The sequence below is a fragment of the Dreissena polymorpha genome, chromosome 2, assembly GCF_020536995.1.
Source record: "Dreissena polymorpha isolate Duluth1 chromosome 2, UMN_Dpol_1.0, whole genome shotgun sequence".
In the NCBI taxonomy this organism is placed as follows: Eukaryota; Metazoa; Mollusca; class Bivalvia; order Myida; family Dreissenidae; genus Dreissena; species Dreissena polymorpha.
This window is the reverse complement of record NC_068356.1, coordinates 82,277,664-82,292,565: the sequence shown is the minus strand read 5'-3', so window position 1 is coordinate 82,292,565 and position 14,902 is coordinate 82,277,664. Positions and strand designations below refer to the sequence as shown.

The 14,902-nt window shown below is 35.7% G+C and overlaps 1 protein-coding gene across 4 annotated transcripts in view; it reads left to right on the top strand.

Annotated features, from left to right (window-relative positions):
• The first annotated feature begins 1,851 nt into the window (after nucleotides 1–1,851).
• Nucleotides 1,852–14,902, top strand: part of LOC127867809 (bone morphogenetic protein receptor type-2-like) — a 63,484-nt gene continuing 50,433 nt past the window's right edge. For all 4 annotated transcript variants that reach the window (XR_008043667.1, XR_008043668.1, XM_052409275.1 and 1 more), the window contains exons 1-3: nucleotides 1,852–2,173; nucleotides 12,365–12,619; nucleotides 13,099–13,317. Coding sequence is in view for 2 of the 4 variants with exons in the window: in XM_052409275.1 (XP_052265235.1) it covers nucleotides 2,119–2,173; nucleotides 12,365–12,619; nucleotides 13,099–13,317 (529 nt within the window). In the remaining 2 variants the exon portion in view is untranslated. The remainder of the gene's footprint in view (nucleotides 2,174–12,364; nucleotides 12,620–13,098; nucleotides 13,318–14,902) is intronic.

Below are 14,902 nucleotides of genomic sequence, written 5' to 3'. Positions count from 1 at the left end.
TAAATAAATACACACTTTTTACACACATGTACACTCTTTATTATATCGTATAGCGACGAAATATTTAGTTTGGTGTAATCAAATACCAGCAATATAATTTTTATAACATAATTAATTGAAATGAACCTAACGACTCAATATGCATCCTTTTGGAAAAACGACACCCGGTCCCTTTGATTATGCAGGGAATGTGTAAATGTCCATGATGAAACCCAAATCACTGATCCCATGTATATGATACTTGTTTAGCTTTATTACAACGATCATAGGTTTCAAACTTATTCCGGTGTTCAACAACTAAGTGAGTAACATACTAAAGATCTGAACATCAAATTGGGCTTACCTAGGAGGAAATTTAATTTCAACTTGACTATGGTATTGAACACCACAGTGCGTTAGCAAACATGACATGAACATGAGTTTCAGTTGTAAAACATTTTATCATGATATTGGGAAGGTGCTGGTTAAAATTAAATAAGTGGTAATTGCAGCTGTTATTTATATTCGTCTATACAAAACGTGAGTTTAGTAAACTAATTCGGTAAGTGTACTAACAAAATGCAGCCTCGTGTGCGGAACGACCTCATAAAGTTCCGAATTTTCACAAACAGTTAAATCAATTCGGATAATTAGTTCCCGAGATCTTACGAGAAAATGTCACATTATTTTAAATTTCCATAGTTATATTCAAAGGGGCAATGCTATTCAACAAATAACTGGAGCTGAACGGCGTTGCACATTCATATTAAGCTTTCATATGTATATTCTAGGAGCTGAACGGCGTGAAAAATGTGATTGTCCACTTTACAGGGACGCCGCATGTTGAGTTTCGTAACATAAGGATTATAATTGTCCGAGATCTTGAACGGAAATATATGCTTAGCAAAACTCCATAAAAAATTTTGGAATGGTGCGACCAGACAAATATGCGCATTTCCAGCCTAATTGGATACCGCATGGGCAATTTAATAAATTTTGCACTGAGCACCAACGATCAATTACTACTTCAACAATAATTGGAGGTCGAAGGAACGACATTACAATAGGCGCAAGTCAACCGTATAGAATTGTTGCATGTAAAATTCGGATCTATAGTTGCAGAGATCGGACGGACGAAACAAATGCGTATCCAAAAATAATTGATATACCGGTAACTTTTGACGGAACAACGCACGGTAAGATGGACGAAAATCAAATCGGACGGAAACAAATATCGCAGCACTTCGTTTCAAAACCCAGAAGATACAATACCATCAAAATAAGAATTCAGAGTGACGAAAAATCGGCGGCAATATGCCCCTCCCCGGAACTCTATTTCGGGGAGCATAAAAAGCATTACTTTTTTTGCAGGGGACTTCTATCTGAGTATTCTGCAGAAATGCATGGAATGTAGCCGACGTGCATGGGATTCTGATATTTCAGAACTTCTCAGCCATTTTCAAATTCATATCGACAACTACGTCCAAAGATATATCAGTAAACAACAGATATTGCTTCGTCGCATTCCATTATCTATATTAAAATCAATCTTAAACATGGAATGCATAAACATGATAATATAGTGCTTTGTCGTTTGTCTACACTCAATACTGGTGATAGCGCCCTTTGATATTTCTCTGCTCCAACATCTTATATTTGTCTTTTTTCCATAATAAATGTCCACACGTCTTCTTTAACGTGTATAAACTCAATATTTCCCTAAACGTCGTTTTATATGGTAAAACTTTACAAAGATAAAGTACAACTGCATGTAAATTACACCATAATTCAACCCCCTTAAAGAAAATGTGAAGACCCAATTTAATTTCTAAAGTCTGTTATGTTTTTTGGACGAGTCCATTATACATGCACACATCTCTGCAATACACAAAACATCGGATAGTGTATTTAATCGGTGTATTGGAAAACAACAGATATACGTAATATTCGATTGAATTTGAATATATATTGTCTACAGAACCATCCGCTGTTGTGATTATGCATTGTCGAATGAATATTAAGTAATCTCTGACCTAGACATAGCTGTCTAGACGTTTGACCGACTTAGATGTGCAGTAAAGATCCCTTCGCCATATTGGTGCAAATCATTAACAAAAATGTTGTGATTTAAAACATAAAATGTGGATTTACAGACTTGTGTGGACTGTTATTGTGACTGTCAATCAGTTTAACGGTAAGTATTGTGATACCCCAATGATAATATTACTTTCATTTTGGTTAATCGCCTGGGGTAATTGCTGGTCCGAATAAAACCTTCGATGTGCAAAGAATGCACAGTGGTGTGACGTAACATGTTCTATTTATAACTTATAACAAAGTGCAGTATAATTGAAGTGCATTAATTGTTCGTGTTGTTGACCTGCATGCTCTTCATGGCCTTACTGAAAATATGTATGGCAATTAATGTTATGAGTTTTTGTGGAGGGCTTGATAAAAAAATATAAAATAATCCCAAAATACCTGTTTATTTTTATTTTTTAATATAAATGCATTTTGTTATATGCTTAATTTATTATTTAAATAAATTTGCATAATGACTTATTGATTTTTATTTTGTTTGTGTTTGAATAATATAAATATTGTACTGCAAATAAATAGATGCTCAAGGGCGTTTACACTGTGTTCATATTTTTTTGGGTAGCTATTTACCAAGCTTTTCACCTTAGCTGACCTTTGGCTTTGTAAGCGTCCAATAAATTTTAATATAAAATTTCCCCAATGGTAGCCCTGTAACTCTTCGAAATATAGCGCGCAATCTACAAACAGTTTTCACTTAAACATTAATATGTTATTCAATTGACTTTCTATTTTTGGGAAGTATAGGGTATTAAAATGGGATACCACAGTGCATTCTGCATGCAGAAACAATGTTACATGTATCTCCTATGAAAAGACTTGAGAAATAGAACAGTTTCACATGCAACTCTCAACATAAATACATTTTGTGTGTGCCCCTTTATATTGAGAAGATTATCAGCGCCAGAGCTTTTTTACTTAAAGGCTGTTTACTCATATTTAGTAATTACATGCACTACTGTATTGCATTCTGTGCAATCGTATATTTTAGATCATATAAGTATTGTTGTTCCCAATCCTGATATACACTTTGAAGAAAATAATGTTGTGTTTTCGAAATTGACCGTTAAGCTTGTAAATGTATAAAGCTTTAAACAATCAGTCGTTCCAGCAGTGGAATTGTTACCTCACTTTAAATGCATTCCAGATGATTCAAACCTGTAAGGTATGAAGGTCAGTTCGCGGTCAATAAGAGAATCCATATATATATGTATATATATATATATATATATATATATATATATATATATATATATATATATATATATATATATACGTGATTCCGTTAACTAGGTGAACTTAAAGTCTATATTGCCCAGAAAGATATTCAGCGATATTATTATCGTATGTCATTATGTCAATCATAATGAGTTTTCAACAATTCCATTAAGGCATTATAAGTACCAAATTTCAGTTGTCTTGTCACCCTTGACATCTTGTGCCAGTTATGTGCAGCAAACATGATCATGAAAGTGGAGATCCTTTGGTCTTGGACTGACTCTAATTCATGGGACAAGTGAGGGCTCACTTACTGTTACAAACTATAATTCATTCACAAGCAAAACTACCAGTTAGTCAGTGTTATTTCACTGTCAAAAGTCAGGGCCCTCAATCTATCAAATCTGTTGCCGAATTTCTGCGGCAGTCCCCCAACTGAAAAGTATATTTTTTCCCCCCAAAACTGTTTTTTTTCCCCTCAGAAAATGAAAAAAAAATTCGCTGATTTATAGTTGAAAATTAACTGTTTTTCGCGCACTGAACTATCTACACTATCTACACTTATTTCGTTCTAATGGAATTGGTGGTATATAACCTTAATCGATTAGACGCTCAATAAACATCGGGGGAAAAAAAACCAGACGATCAAGAACAGCCGAAAGGTGAAGGTCAAAACAACATCATGTTTCATAACAGCAAGTCTTATCTTAAAAAAAATTAACAGTAAAACATTAGCCAAATGTTAAAAAATTGATTTCTGTTCAAGCAACAGTCCATTGTCCAGTCAGATGCAGATGCATTTTGTTCCACTAGTACTACTAGTCACAATGCTAGTGAAGATTCTACAGTACAGCCAAAGCGGAACAAACGTATTTCGCGATCCGCGGCGGCAAGGCGAAACGAGTCGATGCCGCGTCAGTCGTTGAAGCCGCGTCAGTATGCGGCGGCAAGTCGCATTTCGCCGCGAAACTTCGCATCTGTCCGCCGAGGCATGCCGCGGTCCGCGACATGATGCCGAGTCGATGCGATCATGAAATATTTTTTTTTTTATTATTAGTTACATGTAGTTAACAAATTTTGAAAGAACAATTATAATAATAATTAAAATCATAATAAATTTATTGTGCGCGGATTGTATTATCATATACATGTAAGCATAGTTAATGTGTCTGGCCAATTATTAAGTTTGTTTCCCGCCCGTAGCGTATGTATTTCACACATAAACAAGGTCACGTAATTATGTTTTCGCACATACAAGTGGTCAAGGCTCCAGCATATGGTGGATTTATAAATTAATTGCATGTTGATTCCGCTATTATATTTTAGCTGAGAAAATTAGCAGTTTGAAGCCACATCAATAATCAAGACGGTGACGACGTATTTGTAGTTTTGTTAATTATCAGCTTATTATAACTATTGTTTGAATATGCGTATATAAACACGTTTTATTTTGTTCATATTATACAGTTAATATCGCTACTAATTACCCGATAATCCCGTATATTCCAGTTTTAAAGCAAATGCTGGTAAATATTTACAATACACAAACATTCTCGATATTTCCTTAAGTATCAAATACATTTTGGCATTTGTTACTATTTATAGAGATGATGAAATAACGTCTAATCGGGGCGTTTTTTTTCTCCACTGAACACGCGATTTACGCCTGACGTGATGTTCATGTATTTATACAAAACAAAATACACCCAAACTTTCCAAACGACGTTCTACATGTCTGCATAATTTTCGCGCGCTTTTTATGAAACAAAGGATATTTTAGCACTGTTTATTTGACGCTAGAATTTGCCAATGGACGCATTAGCATTAAAATTCGGAAGTGTGTTTCGGATTACAAATTTAATAATGATAATCGAACGAAACATAAAACAGTTGCGCGTAATTAATTCTACGCTACACATACATGTATGTACATGTAGGTGGATATCTTTTCACTCGATCCGCCGCGTACGTATGCGGCGGATTTACTCCGCGAAAGTACGCGTGGTTTATACAGACTCGGCGTCGTTGCGCGGATCGATGCCGAGTGCCACGGCGATACGCCGCGTGAACACACGATTCGGCCGCCGCGGACTAATAATCTGGCCGTGGCGTAGCCGCGGATTATGTTTGTGCCGCTTTGGCTGTACTGTATGTCGAGTTCCGAGATGGAAGAGGCACTCCCTGACTCTGTTGATATGACCTCGTTATAATATAACAATTTTAAATAGGAGCATGAATCTTTTATTTTAAATTATTTCAAGAAAAGATGTTTAGAATAGTAAACTGCTTTGATAAAGTTCCTGTTCTTGCATTTTTTTGCTGTAAAGTAAGTTTGCTTTGAAAAATTTCCCTTCCTAAGGGCTGCGGACCCCTTTCCCTAAAGTAGTGTGAGGGCTCTGAAAGTTTTGGCCTAAATGTTGGCACCATTCCCAATATCAAAAAGTAAATAGTTTCCCAAATTCCCAATCAAAGCTTAAGAAAACCTTTTTTTCTTTACATTGACACATTCAGTTCGTCTTCCTAATGAGCAATACCAGTTGAACCTTTGTAAATATAATGTTAAAAATGCTTTGATAATCAATATTAAAGCACTTTTAAGCAAACATACTCATCTTAATTTCCCAAATGTATTTTCCAATTTTTCGTCAAAATTATGCGAAGTCATCAATCCTGGGCTCCCTTCCCAAAATGACAGAAACAAACACAGTATGTCAAGTAGCCAAGGGTGACCCTAGTGACCCATGAATCCCTTTGTAGGGGATGCTGCCAACTTTATTTGTTTAATTGTGCAGTAGGTTGATACTACAGATCATATTTAGTCTGCATTTATCATAAAGTGAACTGACTAAAATCATATAATTTTAAAAAACAAATTTAATGAAGAGTAAAGCACAGCTACATGTATGCCTGAACAAATGTGCAGCAATAGTAATCAAATGGACTAACATGTAAATAAGCATTGGTAAAGTTTGCATATCATGAGGACTTTGTTGACGTGTTGATGAATTCTACTGGAATGTTGTCTCCCATGCTTTAACACTTTTCAATTCCATCCATGTACATGTATATTGTTAAACCAAAATTAATAATAATATAAAATTAAAACATCTTTGTCCATGCTTCACACTGTTCATATTCCCAGTTCAACAAATATATAAAAAAATAATACAGTTGTTACAGTATGCATCAACTATCTAACATACCTAGGAAAAAAGTGCTCCTTTATGTGTACATTTATGTAAACATTGATATACAGTAGATTTCGCTCAATTGAATAGCCCATTTGTCATGTCCGAATATTCAATTATCAGGAGTATTCAATTATAGGAAATCAGTTTATTTACAAAGTTATCACTGTTCATCCGAATTACCGATGATGTTTGTAAATTAAATAAGCTTCTACCTCACAGCACGCGCATTTCCATTTAATAAATAAATAATGTCTTTTCTTACGGTAATTATGTATTATTATCGTGTTTTTAACCTATTTCAAAGCTATATTGTTAAATATATTGCAAAATAAACTTAAATTGTTCAATAAACACATAGAAAAGCGCAGACAGCCGTTTGTTATTCATTATACGGTGCATTGAAAATAATCCACTCATGATATTCACTCACCGGTTACATTACATACTACATTGTGTATATTGGCACTGACGAGTATACTGACGAGAAACACGTACAAACGATTTAAAATATATTTTGTTGTTCTTGTTTATAAATGGATACATGCACATTATAATCATTCAGCTTATAAACATAACCATACAGCATATAAACATAAGCATACAGCATATATACATAAACATACAACGCATATACACAGTAATTATGGTCTAATGTACTAGTAATTAGTTTACCAAGCAGTGTGAAGGTAACTAATAGTACATGTATTTTAATTACAAGATCCTTTCACCTATGTACTAGATGCGCTAGAACCCCAACAGTTATCATTTACATTTGATGATTGATATTACAGTCTATGTGTTGAAACAAAGATGACATTTCCTGTGTTGATATTTGTAATTTTAAATTTTATCAGTGGACGTTATGACCAGTTGGGACTTGTCAATCAAGGACAAGGATTGACTAAACCAATTATAACTGAACAGTGGTTTTGGGTCGAAAATCTCAAAAAGCATTGTTTCCTCAAATGACAGCCAAAAATTCCCAATTGAAAATTTCTCAATGAAATTTATAATAATTATTAAAATATTAATCACAACACTCAGATCAGCCCCTTAAAATGCCCAAAATGATGAAAAACAGTGTTGATTTTTTTTATGGTTGCATGAAAGCTTTAGACTTGTTTTATTATAGTAAATAACAACACATGTTTGCATAATTCAATCCATTTACTTGGACAAACTAACACATAACACAAACATAAAGGCAGAGCAAACCTCTGTAAGTGTTTTGCAACTAGTTTATTAAATATATTAATGCTAAAATTGCATGTCTAAAATAACACTGTAAATGAAGCACCAGCGTTAAATGCTCCAAAATAAGTTTCTGCTACCTGTATCTTATTACAGGTACGTATATTGCCATTCGCCATCTTGAAACATGCATTTTATCGTAAACAAGTGCATTGAAATTAATTTTGGATTGAAGCTATGAAGAGATACAGGCGAGCTATTTTTATAGATGCTGTTTCTATCAAGCCGTTGAATGGTGATTTATGTGACAACCAAAATCAATCTTTGCGCTTGTTGTTTATGCATCTGTTGATAAGTCAGGCCTCTGAAAAGAGCCTGTTGATGTAGGAGCTATCCCAGAAAGCATACATGTGTGATTGCGGGAGATTTCATGTTTACTAGCATGTATGAGGAACAATACGGAGCATCAGAACATGTGGTGCTAAGCTCCATCCTTGTAAAACAAATTGAATCAATTGATGCAGTGTTTTTTTTGTTCAAATTCTGGGCCATTCCCCATGAAAAAAACTGTATATTTTATGCAACAAACATTACCAAATGAAGTTCCTCCCCCCTTCATTTTTAGCTCACCTGAGCACAATGTGCTCATGGTGAGCTTTTGTGATCGCCTTTTGTCCGTCGTGCGTCGTGCGCTGTCAACATTTGCCTTGTTAACACTCCAGAGGCCACATTTATTGTCCAATCTTCATGAATTTTTTTCAGAAGAATGGTCTCAATGATATCTTGGATGAGTTTGAAAATGGTTATGTTTGCTTGAAAGACATGGCTGCCAAGGGGCGGAGCATTTTTCCTTATATGGCTATTGTAAAACCTTGTTAACACTCTAGAGGCCACATTTATTGTCCAATCTTCATGAAACTTGGTAAGAAGATTCATCCCAATAATATGTTGGACGAGTTTGAGAATGATGCCAGTTTGTTCAAAAACATGGCGGCCAGGGGGCCGGGCATTTTTCCTTATATGTCTACAGTAAAACCTTGTTAACACTCTAGAGTCCACATTTATTGTCCAATCTTCATGAAATTTGGTCAGAAGATTGGTCTCAATGATATCTTGGATTAGTTCGAAAATGGTTACTTGAAAAACATGGCTGTCAAGAAGCGGGGCATTTTTCTTTATATGGCTATATATGGCTATAGTAAAACCTTGTTAATACTCTAGAGGCCACATTTATTGTCCAAACTTCATGAAACTTGGTCACAAGATTGGTCTCAATGATATCTTGGATTAGATCCAAAATGGTTACGTTTGCTTGATAAACATGGCTGTCAAGGGGCGGAGCATTTTTCCTTTTATGGCTATATATGGCTAAAGTAAAATCTTGTTAACACTCTAGAGGCTACATTTATTGTCCAATCTTCATGAAACTTGGTCAGAAGATTCATCCCAATAATATCTTGGACGAGATCCAGTGCCCTCAATCTGTCAAATCCACGGCCGTAATTCGGCCGCATTCCCCCCCTGAAAAGTATACTTATTTCCCCTTTTTTGGGGAAAAATCCCCCCCCCCATTTTTTTTTTTTTTTTTATAGATAGATGTGTCTCATGATTATTATATCTCAATTCTACTTTAATTTAATCTTGCCAAACATACTAAATTATGAAAAAAGCTATGAATATAGCGCAAACATGTACAAATGTAATAATAAGAGAGTAAGTAAAAAAAAAAAAAAAAGGAAAACGCCGCGAAAATTCCCTCTGCTATGGGTAGCGACCCGCTTCCCCTTAAATGGATTGAGGGCCCTGAGATCAAAATGATGCCGGTTGGTTGAAAAACATGGCCGCCAGGGTGCGGGGCATTTTTCCTTATATGGCTATATATGGCCAGGGCTTTTTATCATGAAATTGGGAAGAGGCCCTAGCCTTTCAAATTGGGAATTTCATGCGCGATAACTGCTCATTTTGGGAAGGCCGTGTTTTTAAAAGTATTTGAAACAGGGTCTTTTTCATTGCGCAGACGTATTAAGACACATTGTGGTGCATTTTTAATCATATTAGAGCTCATTGCTTTCAATTTGGGAGATGCCCAATATGAATTTTTTTGTTTGTTTTACAATTTGGGAAACTCTGCTATCAATTTTGGAAAAAATGACCTTATTTTCAAGTGGGAAAGGGCCGAATTTCGGCTCCTGTTATATAAGGGTGAAAAGCCCTAATGGCTATAGAAAAATCTTGTTAACACTCTAGAGGCCACATTTATTGTCCGATCTTCATGAAAGATTCATCCCAATAATATCTTGGACGAGTTCGAAAATGATGCTGGTTGGTTGAAAAACATGGCCGCCAGGGGGCGGGGCATTTTTCCTTCTATGGCTATAGTACCGGTAAAACCTTGTTAACACTCTAGATGCCATATTTATTTTCCGATCTTTATGAAACTTGGTCAGAAGATTTGTCCCAATTATATCTTGGATGAGTTTGAAAATGGTTTTGTTTGCTTAAAAAACATGGCAACCAGTGGGCTGGGCATTTTTCCTAATATGGCTACATATCATGCTTTAGTAAAACCTGTTTAACACTCTAGAGGCCACATTTATTGTCCGATCATCATAAAACTTGGTCAGATGATTTGTCCCAATGATATCTTGGATGAGTTTGAAAATGGTTCTGGTTGGTGGAAAAACATGGCTGCCAAGGGGGCGTGGCATTTTTACTTATATAGCTTTAGTATTAGTAAAACCTTGTTAACACTCTAGAAGCCATATTTATTGTACGATCATCATAAAACTTTGTCAGAAGATTTGTCCCAATGATATTTTGGACAAGTTCGAAAATGGTTCCAGTTGCTTGTAAAAACATGGCCACCATGGCAGTAGGCGGGGCATTTTTCCTTACATGGAGGTATGAATCTTTATGAAACAATGTCAGTATATTTGTTAAAATGATATCTTGGATGTGTATGAAAATGGTTCTGGTCTGTTGAAAAACGTGACTGCCATGGTGTTCACAAGTCATGAAAAATGGTAAAAACCTTTTGTTCTAATGACATCTTGGGCTGCACAGAACAGGTTAGTTCCTTTGAATCTCAGGTGAGTGACTTTGGGCCTTTCAGGCCCTCTTGTTTTGTTCATCTTCCATTCAGCTCAATAAGTTGAACCGGTAAGCATAACAACAACAACAACACTAATTTCGCAATTTTAGTCCTATTGCCACAATTTTTCCCAATCAGAAGGGACCTGTCCCCATTCCCAAATGAAAAAAAACAATGTGATGGTATGGCATAAAACTATGCTTAGTAAGTACTGAATATAATTTTTATATAATAGTGTTACAAGACCCACCAAAAATCATGCAATTCAACTATAAATTGTAAATCTATGCTTCTCCTCTGGTTTTGTCAACACAAAAATGGCACATTTAGTACTGACTGTAGTTGTATTATACCCTTTTTACACTCTCCGCCAAAATTCATTTGGGGCATGCTGATTCTGATGACACCAGAGTAATTACTTCATAAATGTACTTTTGTGGTTGTTATAAATAAAATAGTCGCTTCATAATAATAATAATTAGTGCAATTTGAAATGCCAGACATGAATTTAGTACAACACGTCCACATAAAATAGGAAGAACTTTTGATTGATGCAATTTGTCTGTGAGATTGCTTTGGCACATTCTGTGTCTGACTTCATTCAAGGTGTCCTATTTTAACAGGATTGCCAAGAATGCTCATTATCTGTCATTATGAAGTAGGCTTGATGAACAATAGGCAATTTACATTTATGATTGTTAAATATCTTGTACTTTTAGAAGCCAACATGTACCTTCAAAGAAAAATTTTTCTGCATGTAATCTTTCAGTAAACAGTTTTAAATGTTTTGTTCTAATAAAGCCTTCCAAGAAAGATTTTCTGTTTGTACGTAAAAAACTAACATGAACACATCATAAATGACTATGCAAAGTAATTGTTGTGTTTAACTTACCTGTGCAGACAGCGTTCAGCGTGAAGTCTTTTTCAAAGGCAAAGTGTCTGTTGTTCATGCATCAGACTGTGCATTAAGGCAGAGTTGTACTGATATTGTTAAGAAATGATCAGATTGAATTCAATTGTTTAATTTGTTCAGATCCGCTGCTTTTGTAATTTACCAATATTCAAGTAGATTAAATAGAAGAAACTTAAACTTAAGTAACAGCAAGATGTAGAGGTATCATAATAAGCCTGTATGTAATTCAACATGGTACTGAGGTGCAGTCAGATTATTGTCATTATCCAGAACGGTACTTCTATGACAGATATTTGAAATTGTACAACTTGCTGAAACTAACGTGCAAATTAGTCAGTAAATAGAGTGAGTGTTTTTTTTGTCAAATTTGGGGCCGTAATTCGCTATCTCAAAAAGTATGTATTTTCCCTAAACAAATGTCTAAAATTCCAATAAAATTTCCAAAAAACAAATTGAAAAAGAAAAAAAAAAAATATATTGAAACGTTAAGTTCATTAACTTATAAGCTTTGGTCAACCTTATAATGTAGAATATTGAAAAAACATATTTTTAAAAATTGAAAGTTTTGTTAGCAAAAAAAACACACCAACATCAAAAATCAAAATGATTTTTACCAATCCGAAGGGCTCCAGCCCCATTCCGGAAAAACAATCTTGACATAATGCCCTTTACTTCTGTTTGCAGTGCAAGCTGTTGATGTTGCCACATCCTGCGCCTATAAGGATGACAGCTACAAACTGAACAAGACGTCTCACGCGGCTGCAAATGCTGACCAGTTTTACCAGTACCTCGTACAAGAAATGAACAGCACTCGTGGCGTTAAGAAAAACGTTTTCAATGGTTATGAACAGTGCGAAGATTCTCTTGGAACTAGTCATTGTTATACACTCTGGCAGAATCCTAAAAGCTCAAATGAATTGCCTGTCATCATAAAGCAAGGTAATCTACTCGGTATACTAATTAATTGTCTTAAAATGGCCAATTTACAGAGAGTATTGCCAGTAAGAATAATAATTGTATATTTATACAATTGAAGTTATATATTCAATTCATGAAGATCTTTGAATGTGAGGCTTTTTGTTATTCAATTTCTAGATCTAGTAGTCCATCAAGTTTGAGTATCCATGTATAGATATGTCAACAATGGAACATATATACTGTCATTAGCAACAAACTCATGGAATATGCTAAAAAAACACAATTAAAAACTTTCCCTCTCAGAAGCAAAGTAAACATGGCTTTTTGCAACGTGCATAAAACCAGAAAAGCCTGCAAGTGCTGTTTGCTGCTCATTCTCATTTTGGGGTTGGAAATGAAGCCGTTTAAACTTGATCTATTAAGAAAGGACTGTAATTTTATTTTATTTTCTAAATGTATTTTTGATGGGTGAAGGGTTAACCGGTCTCATTGCACTGCAGGCTGTTGGATAAACCTGTCCCAGGATGCCTCACTTGACGGTTGCCAGGCTACTAAATGCAGGTTCTCCACATCTGACTCGACCACCATAGCGGAGCTCAACTACTGCTGCTGCACGGGGAACAAGTGCAATGACGTGAAGTCAGGTGGCGCCACAGTCACGGAAACCATGGACAATTCCGACACTGGCAGGACACATGAGCTGCAGACAGATACAAAAAGTGAGCGCAAACATTTCAGATGCACTCTGGGAAAACGGGGTTTAATGCATGTCCATAAAATGGCATCACAGAAGAGCCTGTGAAGTCCACACAGGCTAACCAGGGACAACACTTTCTGCTTTTATTGTATTTTTCTGTTTAAATTAGGTCCGTTCTGAGCACAAATTCAGTAAAGGCCGGAAGTGTTGTCCCTGAATAGCCTGTGCAGTCCAGTGTTTTTTATGCCCCCTTTCGAAAAAAAGGGGGTATAAAGTTTTCGCACTGTCCATCTGTCAGTCTGTCTGTCTGTCTGTCTGTCTGTCAGTCTGTCACACGTTTCGTGTCAGCTCTCTAATTCAAAAAGTTTTCATCCGATCTTTACCAAACTTGGTCAGAAGTTGTATTTAGACAATATCTAGTTCAAGTTTGAATATGGGTCATGCTGGGTCAAAAACTAGGTCACGGGGTCACTTAGTGCATTTCAAGGATTTAGCATGGTGTCCGCTCTCTAATTGAAGTAGTTTTCATCTGATCTTTACCAAATTTGGTCAGAAGTTGTATCAAGACAATATCTAGGTCCAGTTCGAATATGGGTCATGTCGGGTCAAAAACTAGGTCACGGGGTCACTTAGTGCATTTCAAGGGTTAAGCATGGTGTCCGCTCTCTTATTGAAGTAGTTTTCATCTGATCTTTACCAAACTTGGTCAGAAGTTGTATCAAGACAATATCTAGGTCAAGATTGAATATAAGTCATGCCGGGTCAAAAACTAGGTCACGGGGTCACTTAGTGCATTTCAAGGATTTAGCATGGTGTCAGCTCTCTAGTTTATTTGGCTTTCTGATTTATTTTGATATTCTAAGACATTTTTATGCCCCGAAGGAAGGTATATAGTGATTGGACTGTCCATCTTTCTGCCCGTACGTCTGTCCGTCACACTTTGTGTTTAGATTTCGAAAAATGCTCATAACTACAATGTCCCTTCAGATAGCAATTTCATATTTGGCATGCATGTGTATATGGACAAGGCTTTTCCATACGCACACAAATTTTGACCCCTTTGACCTTGACTTTGAACTTAGGGTCTGCGTTTAGGTTTGGAAATCTGCGTTTAGGTTTCGAAAAAAGCTCACAACTTCTACCAAGTGTTTATAGGGGGCATAAGTCATCCTATGGTGACAGCTCTTGTTTCATTCAAAAGCAGGTCTGGTAATCGGCCCCATTCCCAATGGAAAAAATTATATATTTTTCCCAAATGGGAGTTAAAAATTCCCAATGGAAGGATTCCAAAAAAAGTTTTTTTTTTTTTTAAGATCTCAATATTTTGTTCCTCTCCCATCCATTTAAGGACAAACTTAGTCAATAAAATACTGAAAACACTTGTATTCTCAATTTTGAAACATTTTTTAGGAAAACAACAACAACACTAGTGTCCAATTTTAGTCAAAACGCCGCAAATGTTCCCAATCCAAAGGGACCTGGTCCTATTCCCAAATTGGTGAAAAAAACAACAACACTGCGGACTGCATAGGCTAATGTGGGACAACACTTAACGCACATTCATTAAACCCCGTTTTTCCATAGCTAGGCTCATTTTTAGCTCGACT